The 14,668-nt window shown below is 34.1% G+C and overlaps 2 protein-coding genes across 2 annotated transcripts; both read left to right on the plus strand.

Moving 5' to 3' along the window:
• Positions 1-5,185: 5,185 nt before the first annotated feature.
• Positions 5,186-6,644, plus strand: LOC133292008 (disease resistance protein Roq1-like). Its single transcript, XM_061490378.1, has 2 exons — positions 5,186-6,211; positions 6,456-6,644. Exons 1-2 carry the CDS (start codon positions 5,186-5,188, stop codon positions 6,642-6,644), a joined length of 1,215 nt encoding a protein of 404 aa, XP_061346362.1.
• Positions 6,645-7,942: 1,298 nt separating this feature from the next.
• Positions 7,943-10,599, plus strand: LOC133292009 (pentatricopeptide repeat-containing protein At2g22410, mitochondrial-like). Its single transcript, XM_061490379.1, has one exon. The coding sequence runs from the start codon at positions 7,943-7,945 to the stop codon at positions 9,953-9,955; it is 2,013 nt and encodes a 670-aa protein (XP_061346363.1). The 3' UTR covers positions 9,956-10,599.
• Positions 10,600-14,668: the final 4,069 nt, after the last annotated feature.

Below are 14,668 nucleotides of genomic sequence, written 5' to 3' on the forward strand. Positions count from 1 at the left end.
TAGGGACCTGATCATTAAATGTTTGTACCGGAATTGTATCTTGAACGATGATAATATTAGGGAGAGAAATATAATTTTCTTCCTCATCAAAGACAACATTCATTACTTTATCTTCCCCCCAAACTCAACAACCTCAATGAATCTAGCATTTCCTGTCTCAATTTTATTTTTTTTGTAGTGGGATTATAAAACTTAAAACTCAGAGAGCGTTAAACATATCAAACAAAATAACAGCTGATTGTTCTTGATTGCAACTTTCTTTCATTTGGCCTATAAGGCATTACTTCAGCTAGACAACCCCAAATGTGTAATTGTCTTAAGCTAGGTTTCTTTTTCAGTCCATAGCTCATAATCGGTTTTTGTCACTGCTTTGCTTGGAATCCTATTAAGGACATAAACTACAGTCTCTAGTGTTTCTCCCCAAAAGTGACTCAGGTTAAGAAGAATGACTAATCATACTTCTCACCATATATTTAAGAGTCATATTTTTTCTATGCGTAAAAATAGAAGGTAAATACCTTATCCTGTTTCTTTTGCTTCTTTAGCATGGGAGATTCATCTGCAATGTCCTTAGCTCACTTCTTTCTCTTATTCTGAGAGGTTGATGCTAAGTGAGCACTATCTGTCTTTTCGCGCTGAAGCTTTTCTTCCATTTGCACATAGTGAGCAACGTGCTTATTAAGAGTCCATTTGTCATTTTGGGTGTTGTAACTCACTACAAATTGACCGTATTATGCAAGAAGAGAAATAAGAACCAAGTGCACGAGCAAATCAGCAGATAACTCTAACTTTAGTGCCTAAAATTTTCTAGCAAGAGTATACATCTCTCTAATATACTCCCTTACGTTTCCCTTTCCTTTATACCTCATGGTTACAAGTTTTGCCAATGTGTTACTTGTATCTGCCTTTTCATTTGGAGCAAAGTATTGCTCGAGTTCCTTCAGAAACTTCTTGACATCAGTAATCTCAACTATCAAGCCCCTGAATATGATGTGAAATCGGCAAGTATACCGTGCGTTTCAAGTAATAAAAGTGATGAGTAAAGATCGTTCCCTCGAGAATTAATGCACCAACTATTAATTTAACTCTTCCCATTGATTTGGAAAAACTCGGTTTGAATGTGAAAATATTTGTTGACAGAAATTTAAAGACAATAAGAATCAAACGCATGCAAAAAATATCAAGAACGTCAAAGAAAATGTGAATAATTGAATTTGTAAAAAAACTGCAGTCAGGATGCACTTCATCTCTGATCCTCTTTTATATTCCTAAATTGAATTTTATAACTAACTAATGCATTAGCCCAGACAATTCATTATTTTCCTATTAAATAGTTGAACCCTAATGTCTTAGTGGTTTTAACTACTTAACCCGATTAGAATCCTAGTGTCCTAGTAATTTCTCTTAAATTAAGCATTAAACAAATGAATCTAAAAGTCCGCAATCTATGTAAGCCTATGTCTAGATCATACACAGATTGTTATTCTACCCTTGTCTAGATTAAAACTCCAATATTCCTAGTGTGAGCTCTAACTCTCAAAACCCTATAATAGAGTGATCAAGTCTATAAAGGATGTGAAAAAATTAACACAGGCAGAATAAAACTAAATAAATTAAATTAACTATAAAAACAATTTAAAAACTAAAATGGATTCACATTGGGTCCGTGATCCCAACTACAAAAAGAAAACTAGCTAGCCAGACATATCTGGCTTTAACAAATTAAAATAGTAAAAAGAATTCATAACAAAGAAAGAAAAGAAAAAGATGAAGAAGGAAGATCAATGGTCTTCAATCTTCAAGTTCTTAGGAATCCTGATCTCCAACGTGAGTCTCCTCCTCTGAATATTGTTGCCTCTATCGAATTGTGTCCTTGTGTTTCCAATAGACGCCTTTTTATAGGATGAAATCATATCTTTTAATTTTTTATAATATCTTCAATGGAATCTTCACTAAAATCTCTAATCATATCTTTGATCCAATCCTTCAAATCTTTCCTTTTTTATTTAATGGAAAACTTTCCTTAAAAATATTCAAACGAAGATTTGATAAGATCTTGAATGATTCAGAAATCCAAAGCGACTCTATTTGTTCTCTCCAATTTATCTCTTTATTGAGCTGAGCTGAAATTTACTGCAAAATATAAGAAATCTTATGAGAATATTATTAAAAATAAAATAACAATTTAACTATAATTCTCATAACTTTTAAATACTTTTAAATCAATTTCATGCTCATATTGACACTTAATACATAGTAATTTGGAGACTCATCAGAATTCCTGTAGAATGGAGCATTTCATGATCATCAGAAACATGCGATTTGAGCATTCCCACTTCTTAATTTTATCCGTATTCGGATTTTTCTGGAGTGGAAGTGGGTTTCTCAGTCCTTAGCGCATTGTCCAAATCCATGGAGCCGAGAACATTTTTCACATTCTCTTTCCATAGCTTGAAATTCGCCCCATTAAGCATGTGAATAATATTCACTTGAGTACAAAGTTAACTGTAATAACAAAAACTATATAGAGAACAAATAAGATAACATACCTCACATCCATGTCATACCAAAGGTGCAACTAAAATAAAATGCACATACATGACATTAACAAACAATCCGAAACAAAGTGGGCCCATTTACAAGATATCTATTACAACATTGACATTTGATCTTTGGACCAAAAATATCAATTTGTAAGTGGTACTCTTAACGCAACAATCAAATATTGACAATAAATCCTGTCAAGCTATAGTCTTCCTTTGGGTCGACTATTGCTCACATGAAAAATCTTTATAATCGTCACATATTTATTGCCACATGTGTATATATATATATATATATATCCAAATAAGAACCTTCCTTTGGGCCGATGATTATTCGCATAAATAATAAATATACTCATCTTTATACCTTATAATAAATACTTTTGCAACAATACTCTTTCAACTAATTTATTAAAAAATGCAAGACGCTTAAAAGCAATAATAATTAAATAAAACAACATAATTTCATAATTTCATAGTTTTATTTAATTAAATACTTGAGTTTCATAATTTCATTACTTTCAATTTAGTAAATGGGATTATAATAAAATTACCAAAACTTTGTCATATAAAGTTTTAATTGTTGACAATAAAGTTTACCCAAATTTTGTAATTGAGCGTAATTCCTAATAACAAATTATATATTTATATAAAGTTTTAATTGTTGACAATAATAATCCTTAAAATAAATAAATAAATAATTCCCGCAAATTGCAGATATTGCTGCTAATTTAAGAACAACATGCTCAACATTAATGTAATATCATATGTATAATCAAACAACGCAATAGACATACGTGACATAGACCAATAATCTGAAGTTAAATGTATTTATTTACAAGATACCTAGCACAATATTGACATTTAGTTTTTGGACAAAATTATCAACTTGTAAGTGGTACTCTCAATATAATAATCAAACATTGACTGTAATTCATGTCAAACCAAAGCTTTCCTTTGGGTTGACTATGACTCACATGATGAAGCTTTAACAATTGTCATATATTTATTATCACAGGTATGTCCATTACTTGGCCAAATAATAACCTTCTTTTGGGTCAATTATTATCCGCAAAAGCATTAAACACACATATGATCATACAAAATATATTATTTGGCCAAACAACAACTTTCCTTTGGGTCGATAATTATTCGCATAAATAATCTACATTTAGATGATCAACCTATTTGAAATCAAATTAACTTTCATAAATTTGGCCACTTTGGTGGCTAACAAATCTATCATATTCAATTTCAAATAGAGAAACCTTTAGGGATAATAAACCCATTTAAAAATAAAATAATAACAATAAAGAAAATTATTCTTTATCAATCCTCAATGTATATACATACATATTGTATCATTATATCAATAACAATAAATATCTTTTCATTATAAGGCTTAAAAATTGATGCCCAATCGACGCATAAGTAAGGCTTTTCAAAGGAAAGCTTGAAAATTAAGCACAATACCCAAAAAAAATAAAATCATATTTGACTTTTGACAAAGAATAACAAATATAAGAAAAAACCAAAACCAAAGACCTTAAACATTCTATTTCTTTCAAACAACAAACCTTCATCAATTATAAAGCCAAAATCTTCCAAACATTCCATCTTTATACATATTCAAAAATTTAAATAATAAACCCTTATTAAACTGTGAATTCTATATTTTCAAAAGATTGTAACTTTTGTTCCAAAACCAAAAATCACCGTGAGGAAAAAAAACAATACATACCTAATACAAAATACATGAGATGGAATCCATGTTCAAAAAAAAAAAACAAAAACAAAACTTTTCATGATTCATCATATATAAAAATCACAAAACTTAATTCCCTCATGATTCAATATTACGATGACTCTAATACCAATTATTGGAATGCTAATTCCTTTTAACCTTATGGTGATAACCATCACCAACAAACCAAGATTCATCATACCAAATCATAAAGAAATACTAATAAAAAGGTGGAGGCATACCTGTCTTCATAGCAGCGGAATAATTTCGATCTTTTCCTTTGGGGTATGTAATCTTCCTCAGTCAAATAGTATCCTTAATCTTTAATGTGCTGTCTCTCTCTTGATGGGGATTAGAAACAAGGGTTGTTTCATTATATAACATATTGGAGACCATAACTTTTTATAGTGTTTTTCTTTATTGTTGGACCAGTAAGCTCCCATTATACCTAGTTGACCAAACATTGATATCCACTTATTTGTCCACAGTTACTCCGAATCTATTTAGGTATCTTTATTTGATCACTTTAATTTATCCAATATATATTAAATAGCATAATATAATTATTAATACAATATGTTGCCTATCAACACGATAGGAATTATAATTTCCTAATAAAAAATGTATTCATTTTGAGAATGTTCAAATGATTAATTGTGTCAATAAGTGATTAGTTGACTAGTTTGGTTCAGACATGAATTGTTTTGTAATCTCCGATTTCCAAGAAATATGTACCATTTTCTTTCATAATGTTATTAAGAAATTAAAGGACACGGGAATTCATTTTTTGTAACTTTTCAGGTCTAAATCTATATTTATGTTTATTCGAAAGATCATTGGAGAGGTATCCAGAAAAATCAATCGCACACTTTTGCATATTGGTGATTACCTAGTTGGAATGGAATCTCAGCTGCGTGAAATAACCTCACTTCTAGAATTGGAATCAGACGAGAGAACCATCATGTTAGGGATTTGGGGAATGAGTGGAGTAGGAAAAACAACACTTGCCCGAGCTGTACATAATTCGATTTCAGACCAGTTTGAAGGTTTGTGTTTTCTTGCTGATGTTAGACAGAAATCACATGACCTTGGCATAGTGACGTTGCAGGAGACACTACTTTGCGAAATCGTTGAGGAGAAGGACAACAAGTTTGCTGATGTAAGTGAAATAATTCCATTACTAAGACAAAGGTTCCACCGAAAGAAGATTCTTTTGATTCTTGACGATGTTAGCGAACCGGAGCAGTTAAAGTCATTAGCTGGAGGATGTGATTGGTTTGGTTCTGGCAGCAGAGTCATTATAACAACAAGGGATCGGCGTTTGCTTTTAGACCATGGCGTTGATAGAGAATATGCACTCGACCCATTAGATGAAGAAGAAGCTCTTGAGTTGTTTTGTTGGAAGGCCTTTGAAAATAAAGAACCTGATCCAGTTTACATGAACCTATCTAAACAAGTAGTACGCTATTCCAATGGAATTCCGTTGGTTTTGGAATTAATTGGCTCTTACTTGTTTGATAAGCTAATAGTTAAATGGAAATCTGTGTTGAAAACACACCGCAGATTTTCTACAATAGCGAACGGTTTGAATGACATGATTTTCTGGATCCTGAAGATCTGCTACGATAGTTTGGATGAAGATGTGAAAACAATTTTCCTTGACATTGCATGTTGCTTCCATGGTTACGAACTGGACCATGTTACTTATTTGCTCCTGAATGGTCGTGGTTTCCATCCAGGATATGGTTTGCAAGTGTTGATTTCAAAATCTTTCGTAAAGATCGATGGTGGTCTGGTAAAAGTGCATGACTTGATAAAAGACCTGGCTATCAAAATTTTTTATCAGGAATCACCTTCAGATCCTGGTAAACGTAGTAGATTATGGTACTATAAAGACGTTCTTAAGGTTTTGCGACAACGTACGGTAAGCTAGAACAATCTGCATGGTTGTTTTCTGTTTTCAATCCCTTCACTTTCCTATTTTGATGAATATATGTGCTTGATGACATGGCTTTCCAATTTTGTATGTTGATAAACTTCATTGGCTGTAGAACATAATGCAACATCGTCCTTAAATAATATTTGTGAATTTCACTAGTTATTTATGCCAAATTCCTAAGTCATATGTATACAATATATATTAGCTAACTTATACTCTTGTTTTCAAGGGAACTTCTTGCGTTGAAGTCTTGAAGATTGACTTGCCTAAAGGCGAAGAAGTGCATTGGGATGGAACTGGTTTCAAGAAGATGACAAACCTCAAAATTCTTGAAATTAGAAACGCGCGCTTTTCTGAAATCCCGAAGATTTTCCCAAATAATCTGAAGGTGCTGATCTGGAAAGGATGCTTCAACTGAGCAATTCGTCGAGATTCCTATTGTCTTTAAAATGCAATGTTTTTTTAGACAAACCATTCAAGGCATGTTTACTTCCTGTATCCTTATATTCTTTCAAATCCATGAGGCCATGATTTGTTTGCAAATGTATGCTTGTCTTTTGATGTGATAATATTTTCTTGTTCGAAAGGTTTATAGAAAAACAAAATAAAACTATTATTTTGTTTGGGAATGAAAATTATAAAGAAGAGAAACAGAACGGAATGTAAGATATTTATTTTTAACCTATAGGTATATATTTCCCATTTCACTTCAATTTTAAAAACGAAAGCATAGTATTTGATAAAAACAGAGAGAAAGAGATTATTCTATTATTAAACTCGAAAACAGAGTGATTATTCTCTTTTTCATTGTTCCTTTTCCATTTTTGGAATTATCTTTCACCCAAACACAATCAAGAAGGAAAATATTGCTTGTACATTGGTCCAATTTAGACTCACTCGTAGTTTTTGATTTAGAGTCGTAGAACATTTGCATGACGTTTCAATAAGAAATTTTGTGATGACTTCCGAACTTGTACTAATTTTAATTTTCTTATTTGATGTCTTACGGACAGTGGTCAACAACCACCCCAGCCTTAAAGAGTCCAGATCTTGTCATCATATCTTCTAAACAGAGAGACCCGATCACTACTTTGCGAACCATTTTTTATTAACAGCCTTCTTTAATTTTCTTTTCAAATATCTAAAACTATAAATGATCAACTTTTTTTTTTTTTTTTTTTTTTTACAACTAAATAATTCTAACTACATAATTTTTAATGTGTTTAGAAGGTTTGAGGCCAAATGCTAGCGAGCCAGGGCTTGACACTTTTGGTTTATGTATGCCATTTTTCATTGCAAACATGCATTATGCTATATGTGAATCTTCCGATCCCACCTACCATGACGAATGAAAATGTATTCTACTGTTCACGGCTGAGATAATGGATTATTGCATGAACTTTGTAGTCTGGGTTGATTTTAGTTTAGTATTACAATATTTACTTAAAAGGGTTTAGGACTTGGAATTACAATTCAGACACCACTTAATATGCCAAATTTTCATAAACGGGCAATTCAAATCTTGAAAATATCCCATACTTGTAATTTAATCCTTGAATTTATTTTGTCTTTCCAATGGGTCCCTTAAACGTCAAACAAACCCATAGCAAGTTAAACGAAAGTTGCGGCTGCCATTGCACAATTAATTTGCACATATGGTCTTATAAAAAGATCAACTGAAGAATGTAATGTTCACAAGTCCCATGTATGTAACATATGAAAAATTTGTTTGTTCTTGTTTCTCGCTCTCTCCGTTTAAACCTTATATCCAGATCACCGTTGCATCTTCAATACCGTAAACCATTGTCGTCCGCGTCGGTTTCTACAAAGGAACTGAAATGGAACTCGACAACCAACGTTGTCATCACAAACCCAACCCTCGTTGTCATGGAATCGTGTTCCACCATGCGGCAACTGAGGCAGATTCAAGCACGCATGACCCGCATCGGTCTCATTGCCCACGTGTTCCCCGTGAGCAGGGTCCTTGCATTTTGCGCTCTCGCCGATGCCGGAGACATTCGATATGCCCACGTTCTTTTCGACCAAATTGAGGAACCCAATACTTACATGTGGAACACCATGATCAGAGGCTATCGTAAAGCCCAAATTCCCACCGTGGCTTTCTCCTTCTTTGTTCGAATGCTTCGAGAACACGTTGAAATGGACTGCAGGAGCTTCGTTTTCGCGCTCAAGGCGTGCGAGCAGTTTGCCGGAGTTTTGGAGGGGGAATCGGTGCATTGCGTTGTTCGAAAAATGGGGTTTGATTCCGAATTGCTTGTGCGAAATGGGTTTATCCATTTTTATGCTGACCGTGGTTTGTTGAAACATGCGCGCTACGTGTTTGACGAAAGTTCTTACAAGGATGTTGTTACTTGGACCACGATGATTGATGGGTATGCGACGCATAGCTGTTCAGATGCAGCTATGGACCTATTCAATTTGATGTTGCTCAGTGATGTTGAGCCCAATGAGGTGACGTTGATTGCGCTGCTTTCAGCTTGCTCTCAGAAGGGTGACCTTGGTATGGGGAAAAGCATTCATGAAAATATAGAAAAGAAGAATATGAGGTGCAGCTTAAGTTTACACAATGCCTTGTTGGATATGTATATAAAATGTGGTAGTTTGATGGATGCTAGAGAGCTTTTTGACCGAATGGAAACTAGGGATGTTTTCTCATGGACTAGCCTGGTTAATGGGTATGCTAAATGTGGAGACTTGGAATCTGCAAGGTGGTTTTTTGATCAAACTCCTCAGAAAAATGTGGTCTCCTGGAATGCTATGATTGCGGGATATTCTCAGAATAACAAACCCACGGAATCATTAAAATTGTTTCATGAAATGATTGGGGCAGGGTTGATTCCAGTTGAGCACACCTTAGTGAGTGTACTCTCTGCTTGTGGCCAACTGAGTTTCTTGAATTTGGGTTATTGGATTCATCAATATTTTGTCAACGGAAAAAGAGTGCCCCTTAGCGTTACTCTGGCAAATGCAATTATAGATATGTATGCCAAATGTGGAAGCATAGATGCAGCAGCAGAAGTCTTTAGTGCAATGTCAGAGAGAAACCTGATTTCTTGGAATTCTATGATTGCAGGGTATGCTGCTAATGGTCGAGCAAAGCAAGCTGTCAACCTGTTTGATCAGATGAGATATATGGAACTTAAGCCGGACGATATTACATTTGTGAGTTTGTTGACAGCTTGCAGTCATGGTGGGTTAGTTTCTGAAGGTCAAGAATATTTTGAAACCATGGAAAGAAACTATGGGATAAAACCCAAAAGGGAACATTTTGCATGCATGATTGACCTACTAGGTCGAACTGGGCTCCTGGAAGAGGCATACAAGTTAATAACAAATATGCCAATGCAACCTTGTGAGGCTTCTTGGGGTGCCCTTCTAAATGCTTGTAGAATGCACGGCAATGTTGAGCTTGCTAGATTGTCGGCTTGTAATCTTTTAAGCTTGGATCCAGAAGACAGTGGAATATATGTGCTGCTGGCAAATATTTGTGCTAATGAGAGAAAATGGGGTGATGTAAAGTGGGTGCGAAGTTTGATGAGAGACAAGGGTGTGAAGAAGAATCCTGGTCATAGCTTAATAGAGATAGATGGTGAATTCAAAGAATTTTTAGTGGCCGATGAATCACACCCTCAATCTGAGGAGATCTATAAAGTACTGGATGAAATATTTTTGTTATCAAAATTGGAAGACTGTAACTGTGAGTTATAGTCTTTCAATGGTGGAATCACATCTCTCTCTTAGACATTCCCAGGAAAAACAACTAACAACCTAAAACCTTGTCTTGCGAATAATATTTGATGCTTGTGGTGAATCTGATACTAAAATGGGTGGTGAATGGGGCTGGTCTTCTGTTAAGTCCAATGATTTGCTTAAACTATAACGAGTAGTACTTGTATTGCTGTTCATACTGACAAAGAGGATTCCATATGGTAGTTTACTTCAGAAAATGGTATATATTCCTGTTTGCACTTCTGTGAGCCTTTGCGGGAGGGTATTTGGTTTATATATTTCATTTGTAGCATAGGCATAGAGCTATTAGCTTCTGACCATACGTTCTACTGGGGATGGATGGTTACACCTAGCAACTGAGGCTAGAAACCATATTTTGTGTGTGACATTTCTAGGATAATTTGAGAAAGTATTCTTTAAGATTTTGTTGTTGTCATCATTATTGGGAGGAATAGCTTACTCGGCAACTATTGGGTAAAGGCTTCGTCCAAGGTCAACTTGCTTCAAGTGTTTTATTCATTGAACTGTTACATAGTTTTTTTGTATCAAGGTTGTTCCTTTCCAAAAACCCATATAAGTTTCTCATAGTAAAATGTAACCCAGTATCCCCCTCTGTAATATTAATCTCTTAAATTTATACGAGTTTATTTATTTTTGGACGAAATGAGGATAGGAAATTGTACTAGCTTATTTTTTGTCAATTAAATTGGATAGGGAAGAAATAAGTTGCAACCGTACGAAGAACAAGGTGAGCAGGTGCCCTAAGTTTCCAATAAAGATGAATGATCAGATAATGCAATGCCCATACTTTCAATATTATATATGTATTTATAGAAAGGATCTTTGGATTTAGAATTCAATCTATTTGTAATTAATAAATATGTCAATAAATTTCAATGATGGACGAAAATTAACAGTTAAGACAAAGAATAAGATTTCTAAATTTTACATTGGACATGTATTTGTTCTGTTATATGGTAATAGAATAACATGTGATTGGGTAAAATTAAACTCGGATGGGGCTGCAAAAGGTAGTTCAGGTACGACCGCTGGTGGGGGAATTTTCAGAAATTCAGCTAATCTTTGGTTAACTGGATACTCTTAGGTAGTGTTTGGTTCGGAAAATTTTTTTTTTCGCTAGGAAAATATAATTACTAGGTATCTGAGGAGAAAGTGAGTTATATAGGAAAATTTTAAAAATGTTATTGGGTTGGGCAAAATTTTACCAAAAAAATTGAGTTAAATTACTGAATGTGTGTTTGGTTGAAGATAAAATATAGATGGAAAAATTTAATCAAATTACAAAAGAACCCCCAATTGAAATAACCCTGTATTTGTTAAAAACTCGTTTATATGAAAAGTTTTAATCTTGATTGGAAGTTTCTAATTTTGTGTTTGTGGTAACTGTCTTGTGCACCAAATTTGTGTTTCAAGACTTTAGAACTCATTTTTATGCATTTAAAATATCAGCCATAGGTCTGGCTGTTCATATGTGAACCCAGGACATTGTTTTTTTTTTTTTAAAGTCTTTAGCTTTCTTGCATGAAAACTTAATTGGTTTGTGAATATATTAGTATCAGTTCGTGGTGGTGCTTGAATGGGAAATAATTTTGTCTGGTGGTGCTTTTAAGTCGTAAGAAGTGAAAGGATGGAGTGATGAAGGGTAACTTTGTCAAAAATTTTGTCCCCTTTTCAAATTGTCCGGTATTATTGAATAATACCATGTTTGAAAAGGGTTTCTTCAACAGTAGAAATTGCCCTCATTTACACTAAAATGCAGATAGCTGGGGAAGGAACTTTGATGGCTAAATTTTGGGTAATCCTTCAACCAAACGTGGAGAACTCAGTTACCCACATGCACTTTGCTGGGATACTAAGTAAAAGTCGCGAACCAAACACAACCTTATAGAATTAGTATTTGCAACGCTCTCACTGTTGAACTTTGGGGCATCCTCAAGGGCTTGGTGTTAACGTGAGAGCAAGGTTGGAAAAACATAATTGTTGAAAGTGATTCAACATTTGCTATCACCATTCTTTTTAATGCTGGTGATGCAGCCTGCGAGACTCACTTGATGTCTCGAATATGGGCATGGATGGATAAGGATTAGAGAATTCAATTGCGTCACACTTACAAAGAAGGCAACCACTGTGTTGATTGGCTTGATAATTTTTCCCTAGATAAATTAGATACACCTGATATGTTTATTTTTAGTTCCCCTCCCCGTTGGAATTAATTTTCTGTTTAATGCAGATTTAGCTTCTGTCTGTAGACCTCGTCATATTTCTACTTTGTAATCCTTTTGTGCTGTTGGTCTTTTCCCTTAGCTTACCAGAAAAAAAAGAATAACATGTGACTGATTTATGGTGGTAACGAAGTAAGGGATAAAAATATCGGTGTATAAATTTAATCTGTTTGGAAGAAAAATAAGTTTGAAGATAAATTTAAAAACTAAAAACAGCTAGAAGATGAATGCATTTTTCTTTTATTTTACGATAAACTGTAATGTTTTTAATATACATTGAATGCAAAAAAAATACATTTTATCTAAAATTTGTTCTGATTTCAAACTAATTCTTAATTAGAAATATAGGCGTACCTTAAGCTTTTTGACCTTAATTAAAATAAAAATTACCGCTTTGCCTTCGTACCAAAACATAACATCAATCTGTCCATATTTGACCGTTTACCGAGTTGTGTACTCGAGTACGGGGATTGATACTCGAGTATATTGCACGAAATAGTAAATACTCGGGTACACTATATACTTGAGTATTGTTCGTGATCTGGGTTTTTCTGAACATTTACTCGAGTACATGGGTGGTGTACTCGAGTAAATGTTTAGAAAAACTCATATCACAAACAATACTTGAGTATTCAACCCAAGTTACTTGCGAGAGCTGGGTTTTTTTTATAAAACCCTGACCATTGACAAGAACAAGTAATTGATTATACTAGCATACGGTAAACGATTATATTAGTGAACTGAGGCTCATATCACACATTCCTGATTGTTGGCTGGATCAATTAATCGATTACACCATCATATGGCTTTGTAGGTATCACAAGACCTATTATATTACAAAATTTGGGAAATTTTACCGTAAAATTTTGGATAGCTATAACTTTTGACTCGGGTGTCGGAATTAGGTGCATTTTTTTATTTCACGTAACTTTTGGTCAAACAAATTTCCTAAAAAATGTTTCCTTGTGTCCTATTCTGTATATTTTATCTTTAAGAATGACGTTATTTGAATTTTTACTTTCCAACACTAACAAATAACCCTTCAGGAATTTTCTTGTGCGTAGACGTCAAAAAATTATGTGGAAAAAAAAAATACCTGATTCGAACCCTTGAGCCAAAAGTTATGATTTTCCGAAGTTTTATGGTAAAAAAATAATTATCATACTTGAGTATAGGTCCCTGATACTCGAGTATGTGGTTCCATACTCGAGTATCAGGGTTTGTACTCGAGTGAAAACTCACGATACTTGATTTACTCGAATATATTGGTTACGTACTTGAGTATGAGCGCTAGTCAAACAAGGACATATTGGTGTATATTTGGGTTAAAAGGTCAATTTTTTAAAATAGTTTAAAAACATGGGCAAACTGATAAATTTTTTTATTAAGGAACACAATGGTAAAAAAGCCCGTACCTTAAGCTTTGTTGTTTTTATTTTGGGTAGCCCTAGGCTCGAATACAAAGTAAAATTGGGTTCGGTATGTTCTTGTGCTTGGGTTAGCCCAATATATTTCGGGTAAAAAATCTTGCTCAATTGTCGAAGCCTATCCTGAATATCAGGTAATAAAATGGAGTCAGCCCAACACTTTGCTTTTGCTTGTAGCTATGCCAGTGGGCATTCAAAGATAAATAGTCGAGAACACTTTTAGGCTTGGAATAAGAGGCAGAGGCAGGGGGAGGTTAGGGTGGGCAGCCGCCCCCCCTCCCTCCAAGTTTTGAAGAAAATTATTTTAACTTAATCTTTAAAGAGACCAAGGGTGCGCCAAGGACTCCCCCTCTTCCTCCCCTCCATTCTCAACTTTCCGCTGCAAAATGTTATTGATATATAAAGAGCAAACTTGCTTTGAGTTAATGAGTTACACATTTAAAATGAAAATATGTTGTATTAATTTCAGAAAGCATTAATACATTATAATAAAGCTAGATAATTTTTATAATGAGAAGTGTTATTTTGGAGAGCTTTTTTCATACTATTTACTTTTGAAGTTTGGTGTGTTTGAATATGCGCAAGTTTAGGGGAAGGTGCAAATAGACCCACAAGTAATATTGAATCTCTTTATTTTGTTATGATAAGGCTATATTATAGAGGAAACTTAGAAGCTTGTTTGAGTTAAATTGACCGAGAAAGCTATTGGTGAAAATGGCCCATGCCTTTTGCTGTGTTTAGTGTCTTTTGTGGAATGATGGCGGAGAGAGAGAGAGAGGCGGGGGAATTCGAGAGTGCGTGAGAGAGAAAGTGTGGTTGAATGGGTAAAAAAAAAAATCGCCCCCCTTGATTAATAATCCTGGCTCCGCCATTGCTTGAAATAGCCCAGAAAACAGTTAAAAGGATGCTTCCTTTTTATTTTGTTTATATTTTTTCTGAATACAAAAAGAATGCTTCTCACACTCGAAGAAATTGCCCAGGATCTCAACATTAATAATACTTTTATCCCAAATTAATTGGGA

The sequence above is a fragment of the Gastrolobium bilobum genome, unplaced genomic scaffold (assembly GCF_033153095.1).
Source record: "Gastrolobium bilobum isolate Gb01-03AN ecotype WA unplaced genomic scaffold, APGP_CSIRO_Gbil_v1 utg5369, whole genome shotgun sequence".
In the NCBI taxonomy this organism is placed as follows: domain Eukaryota; kingdom Viridiplantae; phylum Streptophyta; class Magnoliopsida; order Fabales; family Fabaceae; genus Gastrolobium; species Gastrolobium bilobum.